At 42.9% G+C, this 16,309-nt stretch overlaps 1 protein-coding gene across 3 annotated transcripts in view; it reads right to left on the reverse strand.

Moving 5' to 3' along the window:
- Positions 1-16,309, reverse strand: part of ATAD2B (ATPase family AAA domain containing 2B) — a 173,961-nt gene that overhangs the window by 72,424 nt on the left and 85,228 nt on the right. For all 3 annotated transcript variants that reach the window (XM_056564326.1, XM_056564325.1, XM_056564327.1), the window contains exons 12-15: positions 13,333-13,507; positions 5,796-5,884; positions 1,829-1,988; positions 1,427-1,517 (exon numbers count right to left, since the gene is read on the reverse strand). In XM_056564326.1, the coding sequence (XP_056420301.1) occupies positions 1,427-1,517; positions 1,829-1,988; positions 5,796-5,884; positions 13,333-13,507 (515 nt within the window). The remainder of the gene's footprint in view (positions 1-1,426; positions 1,518-1,828; positions 1,989-5,795; positions 5,885-13,332; positions 13,508-16,309) is intronic.

Below are 16,309 nucleotides of genomic sequence, written 5' to 3' on the forward strand. Positions count from 1 at the left end.
AATGTCACTTTAACAAGCAAGGGTGATGCAACGTGTGCAACAAACAGCAAATCGAGTGAAATCCACACATTGCTCCCATGACAAGCAGCTCGGATTCAATAATAGGCGAGAGCAGCAGGAGGTGGAAGAGAGGGGAAAAAATATCAGACTGCACTAAAGATTGGAAGGAAGGCAGAGTTCACCGAAATCAATAGCACTGCTGAAGAAGTACTGTGCCAGGGACTGCAAGTTTCTGATGTCTTCAATCATCGCCAAAGGGGTTTGAGTGCTTAAAAGGGGGTATATGGCATAAGGCTAGGATACGCCATTACTTTATGATTGGTAGGGGGTCCGACCTCTGAAATGAATTGGCTGCAGCACTGCCGCCCTTTCACAGTATTTCCCTGAACAGTAAGTTTGCTATCAAAAGTCAGACTGCTACCGATCATAAAATGATGACGTATACATCTACTAGCATATGCCATCGCCTTCCAAAACAGAAAAAAAAAAAATAGGTTAAGTCTCACACAGCGCATCAGCAGCATATGTCACGCTGTGAGAAATCCGCTTCGCAGGAGGAAATACGCTGCAGATTTTGCTATGAGCAGACACACGGCTTCCCTGCGGAAGCCATGTATGTGCAGTAAGGTTTAAAAGGTGGCCCCATGCAGCAGTCACACTGAGTTTGCCTCAAAACCTTACTGCACACACAAGGCTGCCCGGCCACAGTCCTGTGTGTGAAGTAAGGTTTTGAGGCAGGCCAGTGCGCTATAGCAAAATCTACAGCGTATTTCCCAATGCCCCGCGGATTTCACGCAGCATGAAAGACACTGTGACTGCACTACGCGTGACCGTACACTTAAAGGGGTTTTACAAAGAATAAATGTGAGCGGTAGTGGGCAGAGAAGCATCACAGGCCTACTACACCACTCAGAAAGCTAAAAAGGGGTTTATCAACCAATATAGAAAACAAAGCAAATTTCTTTCAAAAACAGCATCACCCCTCTTCCCAGATGGTGTGTGGTATTTCCACTTTGCTCCATTTACTTCAAAAAGGAAATGAGCTGCAATATTACACAAAAATTGGGGGAGTGCTGCTGTTTGTTGAATTGAGGATGTCCCTCGTCATTGCGCAGCGCACAGCGTAACACAGGAAGCTGCAGGAGCCAGAAGTAGCGCGGACCCCAAGAACAGGTAATTATAAAACCGGGGATGGGGGGAGGCAATGGGGCAGCGGCGGTCTCTGGCCGGGGCGGTGGGTGTGAGGTGCGGCGCGCGGGGGGGAGGGGTGGTGAACGGGGGGGGGCGCATTATTGGCAATGTAATTGCCGATAATGTCCAAAATCGTGAATATCGGCCGATAATATCGGCCAAACCGATTATCCCTAGAAATCAGCTCTGCTTTTCGAATCCTAAATAACCTCTTTATTGCATTTATTAAACTCACCAACACATTTTTCTGCTAGTTCCTCTAGGAACGCATCTGACAACTTGGGATTCCAGTCCCTGGTGTGAATCTGTAAAATGTGCTTTCTTGCCTAGAAAATAAGCACAAAATATTTTTTATTTGATTGTTATCTGTAATTTATAGAAACTTCTGACATGTCACAGACAAACGGCAAAAGTTTTGATCATAAAAACCAGGGAGTAAAGCGCGGTCTCTCCGCTCATTCTAATTATCGGCGGGGGTCTCAGCACTGACACTTTGACTGACCCAAAGTTTTTATGACAGGTACACTTTACTTTAAAAGATGCACTGAGTAGTATGTACTACAAGTAGATTTAATATCTTGAACACTGAATGCAAAGCCTTGTAGGTTCACATACACCCCATGATAGAAAAACTCACCTTCTCATCAGGTAAACTGAAAAGAAATTCCCTGTCAAATCGACCAGGTCTCCTGAGTGCTGGATCTATAGAATCAAGTCTGTTTGTAGCACCAATAACTATTATCTCACCGCGATTGTCCAACCCATCCATGAGTGCAAGCAAGGTAGACACAATAGAGCTGCCAAAAATAAATACAAAATTATATACTAAATATGTGGCGACTATAAATTAGCTATATATATATATATATATATATATATATATATATATATATACACACACACACAAAATAAAATCTATACACACACACACACGCACACTAATGTGCCAATATATGTCTACGTGACCACATAGTTAAAATGTTTGTGTCATTAGAAAAAAAAAAAAAAAAAAGTTTAGATCGCACAGTGTCTCAGTCCTGAGGTCTTTTCTGTCTGACCACAGTGCTCTCTGCTGACACCTCTGTACATTTTAGGAACTGTCCAGAGTAGGGGCAAATCCCCATAGAAAAACTTTCTTACTCTGGACAGTTCCTGACATGGACAGAGGTGTCAGCAGAGAGCACTGTGGTCAGAGAGAAAGGAAATTCAAAAAAAATAAAGAACTTCCTCTGGATCATACAGCAGATGATTTACTGGAAGGATTACAATTTTTTTAATAGAAGTCATTTACAAATGTTTAACTTTCTGGCACCAGTTGATTTAAAGGAGTAGTCCAGTGGTGACTCAGTGGTGAACAACTTATCCCCTATCCTAAGGATAGGGGATAAGTTTGAGATCGCAAGGGGGCCGACCGCTGGGGCCCCCTGCGATCTCCTGTACGGAGCCCCGACAGCCCGCGGGAAGGGGGCATGTCGACCTCCGCACGAAGCGGCGGCTGACACGCCCCTTCAATACAACTCTATGGCAGAGACGAAGTGCTGCCTTCGGCAATCTCCGGCTCTGCCATAGAGATGTATTGAGGGGGCATGTCGGCCGCCGCTTCGTGCGGAGGTCGACACCCGCTATCTGGCCGGAGAGCCGGGGCCCCGTACAGAGAGATCGCAGGGGGCCCCAGCGGTCGGACACCCGCAATCTCAAACTTATCCCCTATCCTTAGGATAGGGGATACGTTTTTCACCACTGGACTACCCCTTTAAAAGAAAAGGTTTTCCAGTAAAACTTATGATTGCAGCCATTAGTGCTTAGATTAGGTGCAATCTACATTTTTATGTAAAATCTTTATTGGTACAGAAGAAAAAAATACAATACAATGGGGGAGATTTATCTAAACCCGTCCAGAGGAAAAGTTTCTGAGTTGCCCATAGCAACCAATCAGATCGCTTCTTTCATTTTTGAAAAGGCCTCTGAAAAAATGAAAGAAGCGATCTGATTGGTTGCTATGGACAGCACAGCAACCTTTCCTCTGGACAGGTATTGATAAATCTCCCCATTTGATACTAAAGCAAACACTTCAAGCCCATAAATCAGTCTTTTCCAACCAGGGTGCCTTCAGCTGTTGCAATACTACAACTCCCAGCATTCCTGGACAGCCAACAGCTGTCTGGGCTTGCTGGGAGTTGTAGTTTTTCAACAGCTGGAGGCACCCTGGTTGGAAAACACTGCCATAAATCATAATGAAGGCCACACAACAGCAATCTAAATTTCTTATGTCTAAGGTTTTCTTTTTTTAAATTACATTAATTCTTTAAGATACATGACTGTGTCTACACAGATTCTATGTATAGGATGGCACTTGTAATATGAGGGTCTAGAGCACAGATCAGAAAGAGGAATTACAGACATACGTAATAGTTACCGAACCCCTTTAAATGGTGTATTCCCATCTTAACAAGATATCCTCTATCCACAGTTAATCGGTTGAGGTCCGACTGGCGAGCCCAGAAAACCCACAGAGAACAAATAGCGTGTTGGACTTATACAATTATGGCCGTAAATGTTGGCACCCCTAAATTTTTTCTAGAAGTATTTCTCACAGAAAAGGATTGCAGTAACACATGTTTTGCTATACACATGTTTATTCCCTTTGTGTGTATTGGAACTAAACCAAAAGAGAGGAAAAAAAGCAAATTGGACATAATGTCACCAAACTCCAAAAATGGTCTGGACAAAATTATTGGCACCCTTTCAAAATTGTGGAAAAATAAGATTGTTTCCAGCATGTGATGCTCCTTTAAACTCACCTGGGGCAAGTAACAGGTGTGGGAAATATAAATATTACACCTGAAAGCAGATAAAAAGGAGAGAAGTTCACTTAGTCTTTGCACTGTGTGTCTGTGTGTGCCACACTAAGCTTGGACAACAGAAAGAGAAGAGAACTGTCTGTGGACTTGAGAACCAAAATTGTGGAAAAATATCAACAATCTCGAGGTAACAAGTTCATCTCCAGAGATCTAGATTTGCCTTTATCCACAGTGCGCAGCATTATCAAGAAGTTTGCATCCAATGACACTGTAGCTAATCTCCCTGGGCGTAGACGGAAGAGAAAAATGTATGAAAGGTGTCAACGCAAGATAGTCCGGATGGTGGATAAGCAGCCCCAAACAAGTTCCAAAGATATTCCTGCTGTCCTGCAGGCTCAGGGAGCATCAGTGTCAGCGCGAACTATCTGTCGACATTAAAATGAAATGAAACGTTATGGCAGGAGATCCAGGAGGACCCCACTGCTGGCACAGAGACATAAAAAAGAAAGACTACATTTTGCCAAAATGAACCTGAGTAAGCCAAAATCCTTCTGGGAAAACGTCTTGTGGACAGATGAGACCAAGATAGAGCTTTTTGGTAAAGCACATAATTCTACTACCGAAAACAGAATGAGGCCTACAAAGAAAAGAACACAGTACCTACAGTGAAATATGGTGGAGGTTCAATGATGTTTTCGGGTTGTTTTGCTGCCTCTGGCACTGGGTGTCTTGAACGTGTACAAGGCATCATGAAATCTGAGGATTACCAACAGATTTTGGGTCGTACTGTACAGCCTAGTGTCAGAAAGCTGGGTTAGCATCTGAGATCTTGCGTCTTCCAGTAGGACAATGACCCATAACATACGTCAAAAAGCCCCCAGAAATGGATGGCAATAAAGCGCTGGAGAGTTCTGAAGTGGCAGCAATGAGTCCAGATCTAAATCCCATTGAACACCTGTGGAGAGATCTTAAAATTGCTGTTGGGAAAAGGCGCCTTCCAATAAGAGAGACCTGGAGCAGTTTGCAAAGGAAGAGTGGTCCAACATTCCGGCTGAGAGGTGTAAGAAGCTTATTGATGGTTATAGGAAGCAACTAATTTCAGTTATTTTCTCCATAGGGTGTGCAACCAAATCTTAAGTTAAGGGTGCCAATAATTTTGTCCAGCCCATTTTTGGAGTTTGGTGTGACATTATGTCCAATTTGCTTTTTTCCTCCCTTTTTTGTTTTAGTTCCAATACACACAAAGGAAATAAACATGTGTATAGCAAAACATGTGTTACTGCAATAGTTTTCTGTGAGAAATACTTCATTTTCTAGAAAAATTTCAGGGGCGCCAACATTTATGGCCATGACAGTATGCATTGTAGATTCCATTCATTCCAGGGACAAGTTTGGCTGCATTCTCAGAATCAGTGGGATCTCAGTGGTCAGCCCCCCACCAGCTTGTTATTGTCTATTCCATGGACAGGTGATAACTTATGGAGATGGTAAAGGCACAAGATCACAAATACAGAAGAAACCTTCGCTTGTAAGTCTGGCCTTTAATTTACCTTTACTCTACTTTGTCACATGCAGCCCTGCCCTCACTAAAAAACAAATAAGCACTCAGTGCTGTCCTGAAATGCTCTGTACTGCTGGGACACACTCCTCCTACCATGGAACCAGGTATAGGACACTTGGTGACATTCTCTTGGCACCATACTGCTCTCCTCCACTTTTCATAAGTAACTATCATGAGTGGATGACACATGGGTATATATTTAGACTGACTATAGCACAAGGCACAACATAGCTAAAACTTACCTATGTATCTGATCCTGCCTGCTGGAGCGTACCGGGGCCAGACCATCTATTTCATCAAAAAAGATGATTGAAGGCCTCATCACATATGCCTGGGAATGAAAACAGAGGTTGGTATAAGACTGAAGACTAACTATAGTTACACACATCGCTGCAGTGTCCGTCCAGGAGGACAATGCAGGGTTTACCAGGTTTAGAGACTGCACTGACACTGCTGCAATACTTGCCATAGGCATCAATCCTTCAATAAGTCTAAAATACATTTTGCATGCAACTTTCATCCTTTTTTTCCAAATGGAAGTTCTGTAACATTAAAAGGAGCACTCCAGAAGAAACAGATACAAAGAGTTATCTAGAGTTCAAAGCCAAAAGAGGGCAGGACATAATATCTTGGTTTGGCGTGCTCAGAATATCTGTGTCACGTTTGGTCCCATATGCTTGCCTTGCATGTTCCTTTAACCCCTTAAGGACCACAGGTTTTCCGTTTTTTGCACTTTCGTTTTTTCCTTCTCACCTTTTAAAAATCATAACTCTTTGAATTTTGCACCTAAAAATCCATATGATTGCTTATTTTTTGCGCCACCAATTCTACTTTGTAATGACGTCAGTCATTTTACCCAAAAATCTACGGTGAAAAGGGGAAAAAAATCACTGCGCGACGAAATTGAAGAAATAACGCCATTTTGGAACTTTTGGGGGCTTCCGTTTCTACGTAGTACATTTTTCGGTAAAAATTACACCTGATCTTTATTCTGTATGTCCATACGGTTAAAATGATACCCTATTTATATAGGTTTGATTTTGTCGCACTTCTGGAAAAAAATCATAACTACATGCAGGAAAATTTATATGTTTAAAATTGGCATCTTTTGACCCCTATAACTTTTTTATTTTTCCACATATGGGGCGGTGATCTGAAGTTTTTAGCGGTACCATATTTGTATTGATCGGACTTTTTGATTGCTTTTTATTCATTTTTTCAGGATACAAAAAGCGACCAAAAATACGTTATTTTGGACTTTGGAATTTTTTTGGGCGTACGCCATTGACCGTGCGGTTTAATTAATGATCTATTTTTATAGTTCGGCCATTTACGCACGCGGCGATACCACATGTTTATTTTTATTTACATGGTGTTTTTTTTTTTTATATATAGGAAAAGGGGGGTGATTTGAACTTTTAAGGAAAGGGTTACATCACATTTATTAACTTTTTTAACACTTTTTTTTGCAGTGTTATAGGTCCCATAGGGACCTATAATACTGCACACACTGATCTTATACCCTGTTCACTGCAAAGCCATAGCTTTGCAGTGATCAGGGTTATCGCCGGTCGATTGCTCAAGCCTGAATCTCAGGCTTGGAGCAATCAATCGCCGAGGGGACACGCCGGAGGCAGGTAAGGGGACCTCCGCTCGTGTCCCAGCTGATCGAGACATCGCATTTTCACTGCAGCCGGGAAGGTTTTACTTTCGGTTTAGAACTTTGAACGCCGCGTCTAAAGGGTTAATAGCGCGCGGCTATTAGCCCTGGGTCCCGGCATCAGATACATGCCGGGGCCGACCCGATATGACGCGGGGTCACCGTATGACCCAGCGTTATATCGCGGGAGCCAGCCAAGGACGTAAATATACGTCCTTGGTCGTTAAGGGGTTAAAGTGTACCTGTCGTCAACAAAAACTTTTTTATATAATGTAGATAATACACACATCATCCCGATGTATGAGCCAGAAGCATGTTATAGAGCAGTGGTCTTCAACCTGCGGACCTCCAGATGTGGCAAAACTACAATTCCCAGCATGCCCGGACAGCCAACGGCTGTCCGGGCATGCTGGGAGTTGTAGTTTTGCCACATCTGGAGGTCCGCAGGTTGAAGACCACTGTTATAGAGCCTCAGTGCACACTGTCCTGCTTTTTCTCACTGCTTGTCCACCCTCCCTTCCTGTATTTGGACTCCTCACAGACACACAGGCAATAGCTGCAGGGACAAAAATATACACATTTTTTAACCAATGTATATTAGAAATATACATAAAATTGTATCATCTACATTATATAAAAAGTTTTTGTTGACGACAGATACACTTTAAAAAAGTTATGATTCATCTTGTGCAGGTTTGATATCTTATGTAAAAAACTAGAAATAAACATTTATCTAAAATTCAACTGAGAAATCTACATAAAACTTATTCAAATTATATTCAGCAAGTTGATAGTGTTGGTACAAATTGCCTGTAATGTACTAAATGGGTTCTTACCGACAAGAACACACTTAAACCTTATTTCTAATTATTATGTACATGATAAACATCTTCCTCAATACACATTAAAATTTCCTCTGCAAAATTACTTCTCTGCACAACAAACTACAAGGCGAGAACTGCGTTGTCTGTCAAGTGGCTAACAAAAAAACAAAAAAAATTAATTTCAATGGGTGTCTCATGAAGAAAATACCAAGCCATGTAAGGCTGGGTTCACACCACGTTTTGTACTTACGATTCCCGTATATGGCTGGGAGGAGGGGGCGGGGCTTAATTGCGGCACCCGCACTCAGCCGTATTCGGGAACCGTATTTAATGCATGTCTATGAGCCGACCGGAGTGAACCGCAGCCTGTGTTTTCGGCCGTATGCGGTGTCCCGACCGCAGGCAAAAACGTGGTCGACCGCGTTTTTGCCTACGGTCGGGAAACCGCATACGGCCGAAAACGCAGCCGTCCGGAGGCTGCGGTTCACTCCGGTCGGCTCATAGACATGCATTAAATACGGTTCCTGAATACGGCTGAGTGCGGGCGTCGCGATTAAGCCCCCCCCTCCTACTCCTCCCAGCCGTATACGGGAACCGTAGTTACAAAACGTGGTGTGAACCCAGCCTAACAGAGAGGTGAATATGGCCCATCCCACACAGTTGGCAATTTATTTGAACGGGAAGGATGCAATGCCACAATTTCCCCTGTAGAGGACACTGCAGAGGAAATGCATCGCCAGATGAACCCTCCTGAGCAATTAGCGGGTGGCTGTTTTTCGGGAATGAGCCAGAAGTTGCACCTTTCTATCCCTTCATTCTAGCTGGGTTTAATCAGAATACGACTACCCGATAACCTACGCATATGCCAACAAAAGTCTATGCCAAGGCAATCCCTTTAGCGGCTATGGACACCTTTGCACTGATTTTATTTTTATTGTTTGTTTCCTTACAGGGGGTACTCTTCCCCTAGACATCTTATCCCCTATCCAAAAGGAAAGATGTCTGATCGCAGGGGGTCCTGCCGCTGGGGAGCCCGCGATCTCCCTGCTGCACCCGGCGTTCGTTTAGAGCTCCAGGTGCCGTGCCGGAGGCTCGTGACGTCACAGTCATGCCCCCTCAATGCAAGTCTATGAGAGGGGACATGACTATAAACTTTCAAATATTATTATCCATTTTTATTTTCCGATTGTAGATTTATTGTTCAGTAAATGATTATGGGACAGACATCTTCCCTGACCTGCATAAAGCTTGACAGCATAAAGAGAGATTTGCTTTACAGCAACCAAATAGACCATAGGAACTGGGAGATTGTTGTGGGCATGCTCTGTGAGGTGAGAAAAGGTCCTTGCAGAGAGGAGCTGGGACCATCAGCTATAGTGAATGATCTGATCCCATCCTATCTATATACTGATGGCACTGTATTCCTGCCTGTGATAAGGAGACTGCTGAAATGTTCTCTACAGAACAAGGGGTGTCAGCTTATAAGGCTGAGTAGAAAGACTTAGAAAGATTTAAGATTTTTTTTTTAAATAGGTAGTTATGTGGAAAATACATAAGATACAAATTTAAACTATTATTATCCAAAGACGCATTTCCGTTAAAATAAACCTGTCACCATAAAAATCTATCAGCATTATGTAAGAAAACAGGAGGAGCTGAGCAGACTGTTCTATATATATTTATTTATTTATTATTTGGAGGGAAAGGATTCAGTGTAACTTGTAACATTGAGACCAAATTTCATGCTCTTTCTATTCTTAGGAGTATAGTGTGCCACGCAATGATAGAATGATAATTCGCTTTTAATTCTGTGTGCAAAGTCTTTTGGTAGAAGGGGGACATTATTCTGCAGAGATGTCTCATACAGTCAATAATCCAATAGATGGAGCAAATTAGCTCATATACAGAATCATATCATAAGACAATCCTCTGCACACAGCTGCTTTCCTTTTAGTTTTCACTGACCCATACAAATAAAGGTTGTGTACCGTATTTTTCGCCGTATAAGACGCACTTTTTCTTCCCCAAAACTGGGGGGGGAAAGTCGGTGCGTCTTATACGGCGAATACACCCCTATCGCGGCGGTCCCTGCGGCCATCAACGGGCGGGACCCGCGGCTAATACAGGACATCACCGATCGCGGTGATGCCCTGTATTAACCCTTCAGACGCGGCGATCAAAGCTGACTGCCGCGACTGAAGGGAAAGTGACACTAACCCGCAGCGGTCCCGAACAGCCCGACTGAATAGCCGGGTTAGTGCTTACAGGACACCGGGAGGGACCTTACCTGCCTCCTCGGTGTCTTCTCCATTCAGGGATCCCCTGTATGGCCGGCGCTCTCCTTCCTCGTCATCACGTCGTCTCGTACGTGCGTCTGTGTGCGTAACGACGTGATGGCGGCGACGAAGAGCGAGGATACCCGGCTGGCAGCAGAGACGTTCCGGAGCGACGGGGACACGGCGACAGCGATGGAGTGACATCCAGGGCAGCGGTGACGGGTCCGGAGCGGCGGGGACACGTGAGTATTACCTCCTATGCAGAGGTCTTCAATCTGCGGACCTCCAGATGTTGCAAAACTACAACTCCCAGCATGCCCGGACAGCCAAAGGCTGTCCGGGCATGCTGGGAGTTGAAGTTTTGCAACAGCTGGAGGTCCGCAGGTTGAAGACCATTATTGGGTTCAAAATCTTAAATTTTTTAGATTTTGCACCTAAAAATAGGGTGCGTCTTATACGCCGGTGCGTCCTATAGGATAAAAAATACGGTAAACAATGCACTTTATTAAGTGGTTTTTGTGACCTCCTCAGGTGGTTTATTGTAATTCTAGAAACAGTACCCTCCAACCATTTAGTCTCTACATTATTTTTGTAGAATCACTCACTCTACTCAACGTACAGTAAGTTGTATACAATTCAGTGGACTGAAGCTATTATTCTATAGGTAAAATCCATCAGTTGTTTTAGAAAAGTCTAATTAATCACAGAGCTAAAGATGAATTCATATGTGGTTTTTTTTGTTTGTTTTTCTTTTAATTGCAACAAAACCAAATACATGAACACAAGTTGCTGCCTATACAAAGCTGCAGTCTAATAAAAGAGTGCTGTCCAAAATGGCACAGGTCTTTAATTCAAGATGAAGTTAAGGCAGCCTGTCACCATAAAAAGACATTAAAGAGCTGGGAGGCGGAAGGGTCAGTAAGTTGGTTCTACTATGAGCCTGGTCATCCTCCTCACTATGGCAGTTCTGTACATTTATCACCACTACCTTATATTCTATACATTGTTTGTTTATTTTCTTGTCCCCAGTCCTATTTTCTTGTCCTCTGATGATCCGGCCACCATCTTGGTGAAACTGGTAGGAACTTGGGATTTGTCTTTCCAGTACTTGTTTGGCTTTCTTCATCTCATGCTACGTTTCCCCGAGTGAATTGATTACTTCTGACTTCCATAGGCAGCTTGGGAGTTCCTGACGTAAGAAATCTAGGAGTTCCCCTTTGGCCTATAGTGAGGCAGAGATTTGCAGGCCTTTGTGTTATACATCTAGGCTATACTTATTGTTTTGTCAATTTTGCATATACAGTGATCCCTCAACTTACAATGGCCTCAACATACAATGGTCTTTTCTGGACCATCGTAAGTTGAAACAAGACTCAACATACAATGTACGGACAGTCCAGATCTGTGAAACGTGTCAATGGCTGGAAGAACCGACCAATCAAAATGGGAATTCACTGGTAAAACCCCTGTATTACTGAAGCGTATGCACTGACTGGTGTCTGGTAGCGCCCCCTACAGTACAGGGAGGTATTACATGTTCTGTACTATTTACCTCTACCAGGGTTAGCTGATCCTTTGGACACCAGGTGAGGGCGGCTCCATGTTACTTTTTTAGGACATTGTGTACTGTACAGGACCCAGAAGAAGCTCCTGTCCTCTACATAGACGAGTGTTTCCCAAGCAGGGTGGCCCCAGCTGTTGCAAAACTACAACTCCCAGCATGCCCGGACAGCCGTTGGCTGTCCGGGCATGCTGGGAGTTGTAGCTTTGCAACAGCTGGAGGCTCCCTGCTTGGGAAACACTGAAATAGACAGTGATTACAGCTCCCAGCAGATCTTTCTTACTTTTATATGTAAGGATTTGCTTTATCTATATTAGTTATCTACTTATTTTCCTTTAATCCTCACCTTTTCCTATTTTTGGATGACATTTTGGTGCCTTTAGAACCAATTCCCAGGTTCCCATAGAGTTCTGGTCTCAACATACAATGGTTTCAACATACAATGGTCGTCCTGGAACCAATTAATATTGTAACTTGAGGGACCACTGTACACATTTTATTGAGTAATAAGTTAAAGAGTACCTGTAACCAAATAAACTTTTATAAACTACCTCAGGCTATGTTCCCTACCTACGCTAACACCCCTCCCACCCTTAAAAAACGTCAGCGCTTTAAAAAGCTGTGCATCATACCTTTATTCTTGCTCACATAGTTCAATCTGCTAGCAGGAGAAAGCGGGCTTTTCCCAACAGGCATGTCATCACTGAAGCCTGCTGGGGGAGCACTTCCACCCTCACATGGTTGTAGTGCTGTGATGAATAGAAGACCTCAGGCGCTGTGCAGCTTTTAGTCTGTGTATCTTTCAGTGAGGCTCTTTGCAGCTTTTAGTCTTTGCAGCTATCAGTGAGGCTCTTTGCAGCTGTCAATCATGCTCAGTGCAGAGAAACACTTCCCGAGTTTGGTCTCCTGCCATTACAAGGAGGAGACCAAAATCTGAGATTTTGACCAGACGGAATGTGTTCTTGCCAAGAAGGGAGACCCCTAGTGGCCAGAAGTATACAGCAGAAAAACTAAGAAAATGTTTTCTTTTTAAATGGAAGCCAATTACAAAAGTTATTTATTTGGCATAAGGAATCAAATATTAAAAATAATGTTTAATGACAGTGCCCATTTAAAAGTTATTTTTTTTTAATACTGAGCACTAGTGATCGATATTTATCTTTACGGGAAAATGATTCTACATAACTTGTCATTTATCGATTAATTGAAATCTCTGACCTTTCCATCCTTTAGGTGTCCAGAGGGGAATCCTATCACTGAGCGACACTGCCTACTAGACCTTTAAGAATAGCAAGTTACAAGTTATATTAAATCTTTTCCCACAAACATATTCTGCTTAGCTCATCTTGCTTTTTCACTGTGACAGGTTTCCTCAAAAAAAAAAATGTTCATTATTATAATTCTACACCTTACATTTAGTTCACATGTCTCTGATATGACACAGAGCAGTAAACTTACCTGATCAAACAGGAGCCGCAACTGGCGCTCAGACTCGCCTACCCACTTACTGAGGCAGTCAGCACCTTTGCGCATGAAGAAAGAGACCTTCCTGTCACCTTGGCTGCACTCATTGGCAAGGGCTCGGGCAACCAATGTTTTCCCTGTCCCCGGAGGGCCATAAAATAAGCATCCCCTGTAAAGACAAACGGAAGAGATTGTTATAAATTACTGTAACAGACATTGTGACCCTTATCAAATATTAAATATTTTGCACCAGTTGTAATATTCACACCATTTCTCTTGGAACTATAGTTTCCGCACAACCATGTAGAGCAGAGTTTCCAAACCAGGGGGTGCCTCCAGCTGTTGCAAAACTACAACTCCCAGTATGCCCGGCTGTCCGGGCATGTTGGGAGTTTTAGTTTTGCAACAGCTGGAGGCACCCTGGTTGGGAATCATTGATGTAGAGATTATATATATATTTTTTTATAACAACCCCTCTAATCCCTCTGCCACGATCACACCCTATCAGTCCAGCCAAGACGCTAGAGAGTGTGATGGTGCAAGAGTTAAAGCCACCAGGCATCTGGGTATCCACTACTAGTCCCAGCAAGTCACCAAATTAACTCTTTGATAAACGTGTTTCACCAGAGCTTCCTTCAGAAAGGTGAGCTCCTATATTTAGAGATCAAAGACCAGAGCTGATTAATTAAACATTTAATCTGAAAAAAGGTATCACAGTGCTACGTATAAAATAAACAAATGACAGAGTTACAAAAACATAAGGGTTCAGCAACAAGTTCAGAAAACAAAAAGACAAGTCCTTACAGCATAATGATATAGCAGTCCTTGTGAGTGAGAGTCCAGCTGTATCTTAGGATGTCTTGTCAGCTTTTGCCACAGGCTTGCACAAAGGTTTGTCCAGTATCTCAGTTTTATAGTGTTTTTAGAAGGGAAAAGGGAATTAATCTGACCCCACAAGGTGTGGGGGGGGGGGGGGGATAGGTACTGTCATCCCTCTTTCCTGGTCCCTTATCTTAATTTCTTTCATGATGGGACCATAGTGTCTGACTTCAAATGAGGTATAACTAACACAGACAGACAGTGCCATCCCAATAAAACTGGAATACACAAAAACAAATACACAGTCTGAATGAACCCTCACACATGCCTTAGATTATACACAAATACAATTGTAATACACATGTAGGATTCCATTATCAGGCCTTGGGCCGGACATCTCCAAAGAATAAACCCATCAAGCACCCAAAAAGGTTCTATTCTTAGACTGCACAGACTTACTGGCCAGAGCAAAGGTTTGTGCCCCAAGGCTAAATAGGTAAAGAAAGATGAAGATATAGACTGGCAGAAAGTCCCATCAGCCATAACAGGAAGTAAGGAGAATTTCTATTAGTCACTCGGTCACAGATACTGACATTTTTGCATATTATTGCATACTTTATAGATTTTTTTAGCCATCAGAGCTGTTTTTCTTTATACAGAGCTAGAGATCCCCTAAATAGACAAATTATAAAATTGGAGCCACAAACAATCACATCTAGAGAGCTTACTGCAGTGTTCCCCGATCTGTTGCAAAACTACAACTCACATCATGCTCTACCAGCCAAAGGTTATCAGGGTATAATGTGAGTTGTAGTTTTCCAACAGATGGAGAGCCACCGGTAGGAAACATTAAGGGAACTGTTTACCCTGTTCTTTTTTGTCTTAATATGTTGCATAAATTGTCGCAGCCAGTTTCAGTCAACTTTTCCGTGACTTTTCACTGAGAGCATTTTAGACCCATAACCATGTGGTGGACAGTTTTTGCAGTGGTTAGTGACTTATCAAGTGAAACTTTTTGGAAAAAGTCGCCCATTAGTTGCACATGAGGTCTTTTCCAGACCAACTCCCACCAGCAATACAAAAGCATCTAAATTTGCACTGTGCTGAGGTGATGTGGCCGTGCGACAAATTTATCGAGTGTTGTGCGTCATTTGATAAATTTGCTCCATACACATGAAAAATCACCGCAACATTTGTGTTCTAAACTTGCATGGAGAGTAGACCACAAAAAATGACCCCCCATTAACACTGTTTTATTACCGAGCTCAATGTATAGTCATTAGGCTCCCATTTCAAGTGTCTGCATTTAGGCTGAATTTCAGCACTTAATGGGAGTATCATTTTTTATACCTTATACACAGGATAGGTAAAAGATCTGTCTGATGGGACCGCTGGCGGTCATAGGACCAGGGGATCAGTTGTCCCTTGAGTGAATATATTGGACTTTATATTGCCCTACACATGGGACATGTAGCTCCAGGCAGGTACATTTTTCTAATTTACTACTGCATGGGACAAGCAAAGCCGGACCCCAAACTTGAATTATAAATGGTGGGGTGTGCACTATAAAGTATGGGTAAGGAGGCGGTTTACTATAAAGAATGAGGAACCTTGGCTTAAGTATAAGGAATGCGGAAGGATTTCAAACTATGTTGGTGCATGGGGGCTGCAGGGGCATTTGATGCAGGCAGTGGTTATATCCTACGCTGCCTACACCAGAAGAGGAGAAAACCAGAACAGAAAGACAAGTAGATCGGGCTCCGGTTTGAGTTCAATGGATAAATAGTTTTGGGTTTTGTTTTTTTCAACACCCCTGAACACAAATGCTTTACCACAGCTCCAATCACTCTCTACGGGACTTCTGAACATAGCTGATCACTGGACATGAAAGACCAATGACAGTGAATGGAGCAATGACTGAGCATGTGAGCCCCACTCCATTCACATAGGGGACAGCAGACATCCATTCTCGTGACCAGCAGTCATATTACCTCTGATCACCTAGTTATCTCCTATGTCGGTAAAAACTTTAAAGGGGTACTCCACTGGAAAACATCCACTGGTGCCAGAAGGTTATACAGATTTGTAATTTACTATTTAAAAATCATAATCCTTCCAGTACTTATCAGCTGCTGTATGCTCCAGCGGAAGT

Source organism: Hyla sarda, chromosome 3 (genome assembly GCF_029499605.1).
Source record: "Hyla sarda isolate aHylSar1 chromosome 3, aHylSar1.hap1, whole genome shotgun sequence".
In the NCBI taxonomy this organism is placed as follows: domain Eukaryota; kingdom Metazoa; phylum Chordata; class Amphibia; order Anura; family Hylidae; genus Hyla; species Hyla sarda.